The sequence below is a fragment of the Ammospiza caudacuta genome, chromosome 1 (genome assembly GCF_027887145.1).
Source record: "Ammospiza caudacuta isolate bAmmCau1 chromosome 1, bAmmCau1.pri, whole genome shotgun sequence".
NCBI lineage: Eukaryota > Metazoa > Chordata > Aves > Passeriformes > Passerellidae > Ammospiza > Ammospiza caudacuta.
The window spans coordinates 24070840-24086796 of record NC_080593.1 but is presented as its reverse complement, the minus strand read 5'-3'; the positions used below and the strand labels follow the sequence as shown (position 1 = coordinate 24086796).

The following is a 15957-nucleotide window of genomic DNA, read 5'->3' as shown; positions in this document are numbered from 1 at the left end:
TGAATTAAACCAAGATTTCACATTATTCTTTTGTGAATTTCAATGGTTAATGAAAAAAAAATTACAATTTGTCCTTTGATGTTAATTCTAAACCCCTATAAATACCTGAGTTACTTCCTTTACTAAGCTGAATCAATACAGCTACAGACAAAATAGTTGACTTTCTCATGACTTGCTAATTGTTTGTGCTTCTTTCTGTGCACTGGCCAATTGCATTAAGTTACCAGAACATCACTAAGGCAACATCAGTAGAATGACCTTTCCAACACAGACTGATTTCTTCTCAATTTTCAATTCCAGCTTGGTAGATACTGGCAGACATTTCTCCACCATTTACATCAACCTCGCTGATTTTCAACTAATTGCAGACTGAGCTGAGAGTGTGAGAGTATTGCCACAATTTTCCTCTTCAAAGTATCTGCACAGGTAATGGAGCCTACTCAGTCAAGTATTTATAATTTTTAGCCTTACTGAGACTATTCTGGAAATATAACATAGCATTCAAATATTGTATGTATTTTAAATAAAATATAAAAATTAAACAAAGAATCAACAAAAATATATATGCAAGGACTGTGCCTTAAATATTATCATACTGGCACAAGTTCCTGTTTACTTAATTCAATGTTAAAAGGAACACAAATACCAGCAATGGAAAATAATGTAAAAGAGATAAGTTTCAGGTACCACAACTCCTCATAAATTGTACCAAAAGCTGTGGGTTTAAAATAATGTCATTTATTTCACTTTTCCCTCTCCCACTGACTTTAACAAGGAGCCCACAGAAATAATAGGGTATGAAAGCTTAATCCAGCAACACAGTGATGAGCATGCAAACCATTAACTGCCTGAGTAGCTCCTTTGGCATAAAGTAACAATGCAGATGCTTCAGTAAGCATAAGTTTTGAATCATTGAATCAAAGCCTAAGCTTACACAGAGTTTCAGAGATACTTTTGTCTGGAGAAAACACACTGAATCCAGTATACCCCCTTTCTGACAACCCCAGTTTAACTTGAACAAGAATACAGACTTATTTCAGTGAAAATAAACGAGTTACAGATATGCACATGGAAAAGCGTACCCTGTATGAGAAGTGTAACTATAAAACATCCTCCAAAGGACATGCACCCATATAATTTAAACCCCAAGGCAATTTCCAACCACTTATTACAATGGTCAGACTGCTTTTATTGCAAGAAAAAATTAATTTAAAAATGTTGATCTGGTCTTATACACAAATACATGGGGCAGAAAACCAATGGTCAGACAAAAATAGATTTGATGAATTTGACTATTTTTACATATAAAACCATGTACATTTTACTCCTGTGTCTCTCACCAAAATAGGGTGGTTCTGTTTTCCACATTGCTTAAGTTAAACTGTCTTTTGTTATAATTCCTAGTTTGAATCACTTTTCTATCAGCTTCCCCATCTGCCTCAATGTTCTTTGACATACTGCAGCTGTGTTTCTTTCTGAAGTACTGTGTGGTCTGTTTCCTGCTATTAACTATTACTTCTCTTTTCCTTGGAAATAAAGTGCAAACATAAACTGTGGTTTTGAATTTGCTGAAAGCAGTTTTTTTAGCCTTTAAGGTTTGGGATTACCATGTGCCCGAAGCAGAGCCTCTGCAGTGAAGAGCGGGGCCTGAAGCATGTCTGCAGACTCCACGATCAGCATATCCTTAAGCCTTCGCAGGTCTTGAAGCCTAAGCCCCTCATATGGCTTGAAGAAGAAGAAAAAAGATAATTTATGTCAAATGTTTTCAAGTTAGTCTCTAATACAATATTAAAAAGAAAGCATTCAAAGCACTGTTACTGATCACCATCTCAACTGTGAGGCAGTATGGGACAAAGTTTGTTCACTGTGCACACCAATGACCATGCAAAGCTACATAGAAACACTGCCCTTTTCTAATATTTATAGTATGATTTTTGTAAACTTCAAAATCTAAAAGCATTTCTTCCATGTATAATGGAGAACTCTCTTAAGTTCTCCATTACAGCAGGAAACCATCTTCAAATGATAAGCTAGCCTAACACAGACTCACTCTCTCTCTCTCCCCCCCCCAAGAAAAAGTGTGATTTTCATATAATCTAGATGAACTTTGATTCAGTGATTAGGCCTCAGGTATTGTGGAATAGGTATGAGAATGCATGACTAGATTTGAACTAAGGATTTAGAGAAAAGCTAGACAAAGGACACGTTATCATACATTGCATATAGATTCTCTGACTATAGACTAATTGAGACCTGTTAATTCTGAATTGGTCTGGAGGAGGACACATTGAGACATTAGACAGTGAGAAGTTTGTAAGCAGAATCCAGTATTTGGGTCTTCTGAGGCAATATCCACCCTTTCAGAAGCAAAGTCAGTCCTGAATGGGACAGATGAGACACGCAATTAGATGTTCATAGAAACACTATGAGGGTTGAGGTTGGAAGGGACCTTCAAATGTCATTTGCTCCAGCCTTCCTCCTCAATCAGGGTCACTTAAGAGCCAGCTGCCCAAATGGCTTCTGGATATCTCCAAGTCTGGGGATATATTGTACATGGAGATATCAAAACTTTTTGAGAAACAATGGCCAACTCTCATAGCCCTATAGAGAGCAGATCATCCAGCTGCCTTCCTGGTCTGGAGATCTATCCCATTATTACAGCATTAAAAAAGGTCAAATCAGAAAGGCAAAAAGAAGTAATTTTAGGATTCTGAATTAGCTCCAACCAAGAGAGCAGAGATACTCACATATGTTTACAGACTCATTTTTAAAACTAAAAAAGGAAGACTATGACAACAAATAATGTATTTGTTAGTGTTGCACAGAGAAAATGCCCCATAGGTAGGAAGAGGAAAAAAAAAAAAGTGGGAGGGTCTGCAAAGAGAATGGATAGAGAAAGGATATGTAAAAAACACTATTCTTACATCAACTGGTTTTATTTATTTAAAGGGTAGCTAACAAAATATTTAAAGCATTTGACATAAAATGTTACATGCTCAGAACTAATCAGGAGCCTGGGCACCAAATGGCAGTTGTCTCCAGCAACTGGAGACAGAAGGACACAGCAGCAGTAGTGACAGATAATGACAGTTAAGACTATGCATTATTATTTACTACCTATATTTTGCTTTTATATAGACCATAGTCCAGGACTCACCAGTGCTAGATTGTAAAGACACAAATGTATGCATGCACACATGGGCAGAAAGCAAAAGACTGTTTCTGTCCTCGAAAGGTTACAATCCAAGTAAAAGTCTGCTGCGCCCTTTAAGGATAACAAGCAGAAGGCAGAAGTGATAGGGAGAATGGATACACTGGGTTTCAAAATTATTTTGTTCTTTTGAGACACCTACCCTAAAAATGTAACTTGCTTCCTGTATTCCAGACATCATAATTAACTCCACAATGCATCTAAAACTTATGACTGACTCACACAAAGATGTTTCCTGTTAGCTAATCAGTGAAATAAACAGGTGCTTCTCCCTACTAGAAACTTTGTCATCAGCAAGAGTAATGCTCCACAGACCTGCACCGGGTCTCTGCTTTTGTTGAGAAAGCAAGCAAAGCAGAAGAGAAATGACCTGTGAGTGTCCTGACCTTTTCTTGATTGATCAAGTTCAGGCAGTTTCTCTGTGTCCTTCCAGTGCTGATCACGCATGACTCAGTAAAGGACAATCTGAACGTTAATGGCTTGCACTGAAATAAATCTGGGCCACTTGGATTAACAGCATGCTGGAATTTGACTGACCTTCTTAACTTATTACAAAAGAGATAGTTTTTAAAAAACATTTCAGAGACAGGATAGAAACAACTGTGTGCCAGAATGATTATAATTGTGCTGCATGTACAGCAAAAAAATAGAAGCAGAATGGTCATGACTGAGTCTAAACTCCATTTTGAATTGTAACTGTAAAGCAATCAGCTGTGTCAGCACAACTGTACTCAATTCTTGAAGACCATACACATAAGAAAAAATATCTTTTCTGTTAAATTTGCAATATATAAGCATATTTTAGGACCTGGTATTTTATCCTGAAATGCAGGTATGCTCAGAATTATATAACTGATTGGTTCTAGGTCAAACACTTGCAAGTATCTCCCCTTGAGTAACAGACTACTATATTACCTCAGCTGGAGCATTCCACACAACCTAGGAGGGAGTTTTGGGTCTTCAATTTTTAAGAATCCCAATTTTATCTTTTTAAATAGTGAGGGAAATATTCTCTAAGAATGTGTTTGAAACATCAGACATTTGTTTCATAAAATAATATATGAGCCCACAGAAGAAGCTGAAAGAAAAGAAATTTTAGACTGGCACTATTAAGGAGGTTAATCTGGAAATTCCAGACTGAGGACTTTATACAATGGGAACCTTAAAAATGTAATGTGTACAAGGCAGTTTTGTAGAGATTTGTGAAGCTACAGTCTTTAGTTAAGAGGATGTACATCCAGGATGTAATATCACAGAAGTCTGTTTTTAACCACTTTGAACACTAAAGGCCTTATCTCTGCAAGGCCATAAAGAATTGTATCCATGTAAAGGATTTTGATTACAGTTTATGATGCTCGGGGACCTCCTTTAATGGTCATTTATGGTGGAACTCTTTATTGACATTTGCCGTGAAAAATTCGTTGTTCAATATTAGCATTATTTAACTATATTAATGATTTTGAAATATACTGTAAGAGTTACTACTTTAATGCTTTGCTGAGCTTCTCACTACAGATTCCAACACTTCTGTATTTTCAAAAGCCCTTCTTTGAAATTCTTTTCTTCTCCAATTCTTAGATATAATAAATTATACTTTTTTTTCTCCTGAAAGTACTTTTAGTATGTAAGCTGATTATTTTAACACTTCATTTCAAACTATTATTACTTTCTTCACTTTTAAACCACCATTAAAATAGACAGGGGCAAAGTAACTCTTTGCTACAGTAATGACTATATAATTAAATGGTGACAGAACACTTCATGTAAACATCCTTTCTTATGGGTGGATGGAGTTATGCAGTTAATGGAGTAATATATTAAAAAATTATTTATACTCCATTTAACTCATTCAAGTAAAATTATATGCACTATATGTATATTGAGACTACATATATCTTAAGTAAATGTAGTTCCCTTCTCTCCTTTCACTTCATAAACCATTCTCTATCCGTAGAGATAAAATAAATTTGAATAATTTAAGATAACTCTTTGTACTAATGGTATTTATATTACTTATACATTTATATGACGTCAATTCAGGAATTGAAAAAATCACTCCAATTTTATACACTCAGTAAATCTGTGATACACTCACTAGCAGTGTATTTCTTCAGTAGTCAGTGGAACGTATGAATGAAGCAATGAAGAAATTATACATTTTGCTATTGCATAAGTAATTCACTGTGTCTGACTGAGAGCCCAAACTGTTCTGGATGATCTGCTCCGAGGTACTGCTCATTCCCAGGTGTTTCTTATGTAAATTTAAAACATGACATGATTTGATTGAAAGGAAGGACCCTTTCAGGCTGAGCACTCCCAGGATACAGCACCAAGACAAATACGCTCTCATGCTACAACACATTGCAATGTAAAAGACTGTGCAAAAGAACAACCAAAATCTATAAAACCAGCTTAAGAACAATCACTTCATGTCATATTATTTAGTGTATCTTCAATTAGATTTAAAAGCTAGATTTAGATTTTACATATCAAAGATTTTTTCTGAGATTATTCAACAGAGTAAGAGCAAAGAATCAAGCAAGGAAGGATTATTGTGTTCTTCTGTAATGGCAGGCTCTGAAGGGGAGATATTGGGTACTATCATTCCAGATATTACTGTGCAGATTTAAACACTGGAGTTAAGCCCATTTAGCTGTTCTGCCCAGGAAGAAATCCTACTCATGGTTTTCAAATGTTTTATCTTTTCCTGTAACCTTCATTCACAAGATGCAATTCCTTTGAAAAATGCATTTCTTACTGTTCAAAGTTTTTTTAATTATTCATGAATGAATATTTTCTGTTTTGGAAGGATGTTGAATGGCAACAATTACAAGCTGAATACTATGCTAAACAACATTTTGTACACTCCATCCCTCAGTGTTTAATAATATATAAAAATGAAACTGAGAGAAAAAACGTAGAGGATCATTCTTGAGAGGCAATTTTGGTGAAGCATCTGTGCTCTGGGGCTTTTGACAGAGGCTTCACCATAGGCAGTGGTAAGTGCAGCTGGCAGTGCCCATCCCTGACATTTGTATGCCAGCCTGGAGGATGAGGACACGCAGCCATTTGGATTGCAGCTCAGTGCAACTCTCCCTAAGGCTGGCTTTTGAACTGGTTTGGGCCACTCTGAGGGCTAGGATTGAAAGAAAGCTAGGATGCTCTTGGCATCTCCCTTGTGCCAGCACTTGCTCTCTTAGAGATAAACAAGATGTTAGAGAAATTATGCCACTGGAAAGTCATAAAGAAAGGGGGAAAAATCAGCAGGGACAATGTGAAGACAGAACTGCTCTATGTAAATCCCCAAGGTCATCAACTGGTGTACCAAATTCCAGGCTGACATTTATTGGCTTGTGAACATTCAGAACACATGGGAAAGCTGCCCTGGTACGTGAAATGGACAACTGTACAGTCCTTTGCATCAAGTCTTTCAGCTGGTTTTGCTCAGCATCTACCTTAAACAGGCATGAGACAACATCTTCTCTTGCAGAAAAGCCTATTCAAGTGGCTCCCGATTTGTCCCACCCATATCTGTCAGTTCATTGTCTTCCTACCTGTGCTGGTGTATATGCTAGCAAACCCCTGGTATAAATATGATAACAGTTATTCAACTTAAATAATACAGTTGCATACTACCACTCTTTAAATGTTTTTCTTCTTTTTAAGCCAAAACATTGCTATGATCTAGCTGAAAACATAACGTTTCAAATAGTTCTACTTGAATAACCAAAGGATGGTAAACTGCAATTGTGGCAAGAAACTGCTGCACACTTTTGAAGTGTTTCTGCCAAGAGAGAATGTAAGTTCAAACTATCTTCTTACAATCTGGATGCCTCTACATGGAAATATTCAGAGAAATTAAAATGAGTTAATTACATTTGCTATTTCAACATACTAAGTACATTAAGCCTCATCTCTAAATGTCTCATCTAGGAATAAATATCTAATTAAGGCTGTTCATATTTGAATTTATCCAAGAAAAATGGTCAAAAAATTAAATGGACACTACAAGGACTCGCTCCCTTTCAAATAAAAGTGACAATGAGTGGCATTTTTCAGGGGAACAGTTAATGTGATCTAAGCCTATTCATGTATTTTCTTTTAAACATCATTAGGTCATAAATGGGCCCAGCTAGTAAAAGGCCAAAGCAATGCTATTTCTGAAGGGAGTAACCATAGAGAAATCTATTGTCCTTTAATTTAAACAGAATTAATTTGTAATATTTACTGAATGATATAATTTATATATGTATTCTTATTTGTGATTTTAGTTAAATAAAATCAAATCATGTATGGTCTTTTAAATTATCTTTATGGAATCACAGTTGACTTGAAGGCATAACAAAATTCAAGCCAATTTTTTGTCAGTGAATTGTCTTTGTCTTTCAAAAGTTTACTTGGAAGTAACCCCACTTGTTATTACCTGTTTTTCATACAAACTCTGGTATGCAGTAGCTTCAGGCATCATGTTATAAAACAAGAAAGTAAATGCACTATTTTGAAGTCCTGCACTAGTCAGTTTTGAGTGTTTTTTGTAACATTCAACCCAGTCTCAGTCCAGGAAGATCCAGGAAAAGTTTCCCTACTCTATTGCACAGATCTTCCCCTTTTCAGAATTTCTTCTGTCCTAATTTTTGAGACAAAAAGGCATCTTAAGAAATAAAATTTGGTTTAGAGAAACTGTTTCCAAGCTTACTGGCCTCACTGTATCTCTTCCAGCCTCACAGCCCACAAGACAGTCCACATAATTAAGATATGAATAAAATTTCTGTTTACTTTCGACAATGTACTTGTTATGTTCTCAGAGCTTAACCTGAAAATTATACAGAGCTGTGCTAAAACTGTTTACAAATACACAGTACAAAGTACAGTACCTACTGAAATACTTGCAGACTTGTGTCACAGTGTAACTGCTACAAGTATAAATGTGCAAAATACTTCAGCTTTAAAGTATCCTCTGACCTCTTTTTTGTCTAAAGCAGCATACTCAGCTTCAATGCTTTCAGCTTCAGGATCACGTGAAAATACCATTCGAGATTCCAGGTTAAGAGCCAGCTCTTTGTGGTGCTGTTTCTCTGCACAGTCACATGGGGTATCCTTATTTTCATTTTCTGCAAACAAATCTCCACCATGTTTTACTAGAAGCTGAAAAGTAAAATGGCAAAGTAAGCAGTTATTTATTAGCAACTCTAATATGACCCTAAAGAAAAGGCATGTGAGTTAAGAAGAAAACAAAAAAAAGACCAATAAACCAAGAACAGAACAATTATTACAATAATAATAATAATGGTCTTTAGAAACAAGGCTTATCTATGGTTATTAAATAAATTACTGCTTGTTTTCACACATAATTATACCTATATCCACAGTAATTCCAGAGAACCACAAAATCTAAGGAATACATTACAAGGTAATTTTTTACAATATATCGGTTAGGTTTTAAAGACTAAAATTCTGCTTTACTGATTTGGTCGGTGCCCCACAGAGAATGAGGGGTCTGAGACCCTCAAGCATGTATCAAGATGGAGCTAAAGACACCTTTAAATATTCTTTCTACACAGGTACAACTCCACCATTTGTACACTGGTGCTGACAGAAAATTAGAGATTCCTTGTGTAGGACAGATGAGAGGATACTGATTCACAGGGAGCACAAAATACTACTGGCAGTTCTACTTTGTTTTTGAGGACATGAAAAAAGTGAAATGAAATAATGCTAATTCTAGCAATTCTAATACAGTGCAGCATTGTGCCATTTCACCAGCCTTGTTTCTTGCCAGTAACCCTCCCAAAATGCAGTCTCTAACTATCAAACCTTTGTGCTGCTCTACTTCACTTGCCAACTTGGTCTCCTGCTATACTGACCTGATGCAAATACAGCAAATGCAAGGACAGCATACGCCACAGATTTTAAAGACCCAGGTGGACCATTCTGCTGATTTATTATGACACCTTTATATCATTACTAAAATGATTCATCTTGTTTCTAAATAAAGTCTATAAACATTATCTTCCCTTCAGAGCATGATGTCTGTAACAACACTATCCAGGGTATTTCAAAACTCAGGTTCTAATTTTTTAGTACTTCTAAAAATCCCTAAACTTTTCTAAAATTATCTGTTCTTCATGTACACCTTCTAGATCATGATCAGACACTCCTTAATTTCTTCTTCAGTAGAAGAGAAAATTTCCTTCATCTCTCACTGCAAAATACAGAATATCTTTTGCAAACCTGGATTCATTCTTGTAGATTGGGAAACCTTTCCCACATTCTCTAAAATAAAAAAAACATACAAATCCAAAAATACCACAAACCAGTGCAACAACGAGATTTAGTTGAGAGGATATTAGTGTCATTGTGTATTTGATCTTCATAGCAGAGTATCAGGCAGAAATACAGATGATACTAGGATAATTACCAAGATACACAGCCAACAGTTAACCTTTGTTCTATCTAAACTTCTTAACATTGCCAAACTTTGTTAACCTGAGTATCACATTCTGTCTGTTCATTTTAACCTCTAAGAGAAATTTAACTGAGGCAACTAAGACACCTTCTAAGGAAAATGAATAATAAATACATTTGAAAGAACATTCCATAGACTTATGCAGCTCAAAATCAAATCTGCAAGATGAGGAATTTGCAAAGCAACATGTTTTTAATAATGATATCATATTTCTCTAGAATATGGCATTATTATCCAAAGCACTGTTAAAAAGTCTTGTGTTGCTTGATTAATTGAGATTAATAATCTGAACAATCATATTAGCCATTTAAACAATTGTAAAAATACCATTTAATATGCCAAATATAGTGTGATAATGTGGAATGTATCTGCATAAAACCAAATCTGTTCAGCATGAAAGTTATTATTGTCTATTCATTAGTTTGAGGTAAGCACATAATTTTACCCAAATATCTTTAGCAATGGGTTCCACACAGGTGTTCTGCTTGGAGGAAAAATCTAACATAGGTGAATGGAGCAGTATCAAGACTGCACACTTGACTATCAACTTGGAGCAAGTCAACTTGTAGGTATTTCACCCAAGACGATCTATATTTGGGGTTTCCTTTTCTTATCTGGGTGTGGTGGGCATAGGCAAAGATACAGAACAGGGGCTTTCCTGAAAAGTGGTGGAAAGTGAAGGAGACAGTAAAAAGGAATGCTGCTCTGAAGTGAGGGTAACCACTGCAAAAAATGGGAAAAAGGCACTCCTGGGGTTCTAAAAGACCTTGCGTTTCTGGAGAGGGGGAGGACAACCTGAAGATTAGGATCAGTTTTTTTGTCTCTCCTTTTTTTTTTCTTTTCTTTTTTTTCTTTTGTTAAGAATTTTAATCCTCAAGTACTTCTAGGAACAAAGAGATAATTGTTAAATTCCTTCACCAATCTCCTGGTTTCAGGCTTGGTGAAGGCACGTAGTGTTCGTGTTCATAAACTTGTTCTTGTTGAAGAAGTTAGGAGGACTACAGACCACAGACTGGAGAATTTAGGATATCTTAGATCCAAGGTCTTCTATCCTACGGTATGGCAAATAAGGAAGTTTGAACTTGGGGGGGTACACTGTGTTTCTAATGCAGAAACCATGACTAGTTAGGACTACATAACTCTGGCCAACAGCAATCCACGTGGATCAGAGTGTAAATTCTTCTTCAAAGACAAACTGAAAGCAAATTAGAGTCAGAAATGGTTTACTCAACTACAACAGGTATTGCCAACATAACATAACCCAGTTTATATAATTAAATGGGGAACTAGCAGTCTAGTACCTGGATTTATCAAATGAATCACATTACAGACACTGAGAAGTACAACCATAATTTGTAAAGAAGCACAAACCATGAACTTTTATGATAAGCTTAAAACAAATTGACTTTAGTCTGCAGTTAAAAGCTGCAGCCCAGCTCCAGAACCACAATTCACTCTGTAGCAGCTGTGACTCTTTCTGACATTGCAGTCTGCCTGGATTTACTGCATGGACCCATTTTTTTCTCGCTCTTGAAATTGAAGCTTTTTTAACTGGTGTGACTAACTCTAACATCACTGTATAGCCCCATGTAGGGACATGAAGGCAGAGACAGGCAGAAGACTCCTTGGTCAAATCCCTTGTAAATCTGAAGTCTAAGTTTGTAAATACTAGATATTGAAATATGTTAGAAACTTGTTACTAAAGTTTACTTCTGTTTACCATTTCTGTACCAGAAACAACCTTTCTTATGTCAAATTATTTTATGTATGTGTTTTTCACCAACATTTTTCAGAGGTCCTTCAATGCTAATTGCTATGTCCCATTTTCTCATATGACATGCACATCTGTCCTCTATTATATAATAATGTAAACAAAAATATGTTTAAAAGCCAATGTCTCATCTTGAGGAAGGATAGATAGAAGACCAGGGAGTGAAATGCCTATAGGTAGAATTTATCAGGGAGTTGGATCAAGTAAGTGGCACTAAAACAAGAGAACAAGAGCAACTTATATAGTCCTTTGCAATTAGTTTCTTTATCAAATCTGAAAGAATAAAAATTTGACAATCAACATAAAAACAGTAGTAACACAGACCTAGGAGACAGCCTGATATTTGTTTACAAATAAATCACATCACAAGAGGCTCTAAATCAGTCTTGTAACCATGACTTATTTTGGATGAAAGAAAGAGCCAGACAACACCTCTATGTCATTCAGTTACCATGTATATAATTAGCTGGGTCTGAACATACTTCAGCTAGCAAAGACTGCAGGGTGACTTGCTTCCCTGGTGAAAATCAGTAAGAATGTAAATAATTTCTAAGCATATGTTGAAGACAAACTGCTGGTGTGGAGCTTGAGGAGCTGTAACAACTCAGGGCAGCAGAAAGAGAAGGTGCAGGGGCAAAGTTCAGGCTGTGTTACTGGAGGTTAAGTATCAGCATCCAAAAGCAGCATCCTATTAACTCCTCTCAGAAATGAGCAGGGAACCAAAGATGCAGAAGCTTGAATAATAGCATAGAGAATGGCAACAGGAAGTGGAGTTTTCATTCATAAGAAGCTCAAAAAACTAAGGATGATCTGTATACTAATAGAATGAAAGAAGGGTTGGATATTGGAAATAAAAACACACTATCTGAACTTCTATAGAAAGGACTAATGAAAAACCAGAAGGCAGAGAAGAATATTCAGTTCAGGGGGTGCACAGCTGAGGCTGGGGAACTGAAATTACAAACTTTAATATTTTCAGACAATATCTGGGAACTTGGTGGAACACAATCAGCAAACATAATGCAAGAATCATAGAGAAGGTGATGCTATATACCTTTTTTTAAATAAACCCCAAACAAACTCATAAATAAACAAACTATCAAGAAACACCAGTGGAATACAATTCTCTAATTAAAAGAAGACAAAAAAAGGCTTTGGTGAATGACCTGACTAAAACCATAACAATAAAGGTAACATGGCTACTAAGAATAAAAGTGCTGCAAGGAAGAAAACACAAAAATAAAGGCAGCTTCTGTCACTGCATCTGCCAAGTATATTTAGAAAATATATAAGCTAATAAATGACTCTTAAAATTTCAGACTGCATAGGTGACTGATAACAGACAAAACAGTCAGCAAACATGAGAGGAGAAGCAATTCCTGATTTCATGCAGAGCAGTCTGTAAGACCTAATTCAAAATGTTACTATCAAAGAACCACTCACTAACAATTCCCAAGGATTCATTAAACTTGCAAAAGCCATAAAAAAACAAGAAATCCACTGGCCACTTTCAAAAATCAGCACTAAGTAAGTAAAGAAATCCACTGCCTACTTTCGAACAGTGGCACTAATAAGTGTGGAAAAAATTCCAGAAACACCAGAAGAATCTGTGAAGAGAGAAAACTAGGACAGAATCATATGGAAAATAAGAAGGTGAAGTTTTCTTCTTAAGAGGAATATGTAAAGAACAAAGTCTGGGAGAGGTAAATGCAAAATCGCAATAAACAAGACTCTGACAGTTTTTTGAGCTGTATACATGGGCATAAAAACTCAGAATAAATAGTTTTAAAACATCACACAGTAAATCTTTCAATGTTTTTGTAAACTTGGCTGCTGGACAAAGTGTAAAAGCAATCTCATATTACATATAGCAGAGAATTGGTATGAACTGTTAGATTCTCTGTGGATGTACCACACACACTTTATGAAGGACACAAAAGAAAGTCTTTCAAACTGAAATCTCAGCACAAGAGGTTCTAGAAAAATCAATAAACCAAATACTAATATAAATACCCAGCATCAGATGGTACTTCTAATGGTCCTAATGAAACTCAAATATGAAACTTCTGAACTATTTATTATAATATACAGTTTACTGATTAAATCTGTGATGGTACAAAATTAGAAGGTAGTAAAGGTAACACCAATACTAAAAACAGCTCTGGAGAATGTTAGGAAAGATCATCAGGTTTTTACTTAAGAGAGAGGTCACCAGTGAAGTCCCAGAGGTTCTGGGACCGGACTGTTTAAGATATGAAGTTGTTATCTAGAAGAGAAAGTAAAAAAAGAGGTGCTAAACTCTGCTGATGATAATAAGTTATGGAGCACAGTTTGAATAAACATGAAATTATGAACAGAACTAAAAAAAAGCAAATTTCACACTCAAATGCTGAATTGTGAAGTAATTGCTGCCATTGAAAATAGACACACTTATGAAGATGTTAGCTGTTTTTGAAAATGTTAGATGTCTGTTCATGTTCTTTATATTAAATTACCAGCACAATTAAACACTATTTCTCATTACTAGATATAGTTTAAAAGTAATCTGAGGCAAGGTCTTTAAAAGTCATTCCCAATTATTCATTACTATCCACTACTTTCACAAACATTAAAAAAGCTGGACACTGTAAATTAAAGACATCAATTTTGTTCTTGAAACATGGACAGCATTTCCAGTCTCATCTGCAAAGTGAAATAAAAAGAGCTCTAATTTTCTCTCAGCTTGTTATTTCACTTCTCTTTACACATATAGGATGCTCTGCCTACCTTTAAATCTTTTTCTCCACTGTTACAGTCTTGTAATAAATTCCAATTTTTATATGCCTACATGAGTCTTCATATTGAGGAGTTGTTTTAATGAAGTTAATGTATACGTAATCAATTTCTTTCATTTTTCTCTACAGTGTATGTTTTGGGATGTTTACCTTTGCAATTTTTCCAATTAATGAAAAATAGAATTAAAAGTTAACTCAATATAACATAACAGATTCCCTCCCCCATGAAAAAAAGCTTTGTGAAACATTGTCCATGTCCTTTACTCATAACATATATAAACTTATACATGAACTGTTACCTCAACACAGGTTTTCATCCCTGAGGCAGCAGCATAGTGCAAAGGTGTATTTTTTTTGTTATCAACAGCATCAATGGCTGCTCGTTCATACTGTCCTTCATCCAGCTTTGCTCCCTTCCACTTCAGGATCATCTGCAGACAGTCAGCTCTTCTGCAGTCGTCCTCTGAGGGTCGTGTCAGGCGAGGATGAAGAGCTCCCTCTGAGATCATGATCTGAGGTCCCATACACAGTAAGTGCATTGATGTCTCATTGTGCACATTCCTTTTATTTGGGTTTCCATCTCGAACAAAAAGGAAAGTTCTGCAACAGGGGAAAGAAATTGAAGGAAACTAATTAGCTCACAATTCCATTCATTTCCTGGAAGTGAGAATGGTGGATTATGACAAGTCTTCTTGCAAAGATTTTGATCACCCATGCTAGTGACAAATGATCTTTAACATAGAAATACCACTGGACAGCTCTGCTCCATTTCTCTTAGGAGTCAAGAGCCAAGATCTGGATGAATTATTGAAATATCACTAAGTACCATATACAATTACTTTGTCAGGATATGAGAAAGTTTATTCTACAATTCTGTGTTGCATTATGATAAATGTTTTAAAGGCACAAGATTAATGAAATAGCCACTTTATTTCTTCTTCTCTGAACTGAATAGTAGTGAATTTGCAAATAGATAATGACAGAGCAATTTGTTAAAATTCATTCTCCTTTGCCATATCTTTAGTCAGGTGTAAATGCAGCACTTACTACTTCTCAAAATGTTATAAACACTATTCCTGCTAGCACTGCATGCATTGAGGAATGACTATTGACTTTTTCAATATGGAAGTACAACATAATGCAAACTCTCCCCTATATAGGTGACAGAAGCTGGCAAGAATTTCAGTGTTCTCTTGAATACTTTAGAGCCAGTTCAGAGTGGACAATATTACAACAAAAAAATCACCTTAGGAATGAAAGGGGAAGAACAGGCTGATTCTTAGAATCACAACAATCTCTGAATCCTAACAACACCTGGCACAATACAGCTCCCTTGCTGCTTCTTGCCAGCAAGTATTATAGAAATTACAATCCAGATCTGAAATGGAAAAACTGAGACAAATCACTCAAGGCCTGTGCATCCAAACATGCCTTAGCCTTTTGAGGTATACTAAAATATTTTTTAAGGGAGAGTAAATGGTAGGCAATGACAGAGAGGAAAGATCACCTCTTTGAAGGACTGGGGTCAGAGAGACAGCAATGGTAAAAAACTCCGTGTGAAGGGAGCAATAACAGCTTCTGTTCCCTCAGGTTCCCAGAAAGGTAATACCAAGCTCAATCTGAAGCATGGCACATGCATTCAAGAGGTCACTGCAAAAATGCCTGCACGGTTCCCATAAACCTTCTCACACACAAAGCCCACAGAAGTCACTGTGTGTCTCCTCTCCAGGCTATT

The 15957-nt window shown here is 35.9% G+C and overlaps 1 protein-coding gene across 6 annotated transcripts in view; it reads right to left on the bottom strand.

The window, feature by feature from the left end:
• Positions 1–15957, bottom strand: part of ANKIB1 (ankyrin repeat and IBR domain containing 1) — an 88504-nt gene that overhangs the window by 28551 nt on the left and 43996 nt on the right. For all 6 annotated transcript variants that reach the window (XM_058805656.1, XM_058805689.1, XM_058805683.1 and 3 more), the window contains exons 3-5: positions 14522–14822; positions 8174–8356; positions 1608–1725 (exon numbers count right to left, since the gene is read on the bottom strand). In XM_058805656.1, coding sequence (XP_058661639.1) covers positions 1608–1725; positions 8174–8356; positions 14522–14822 — 602 coding nt within the window. The remainder of the gene's footprint in view (positions 1–1607; positions 1726–8173; positions 8357–14521; positions 14823–15957) is intronic.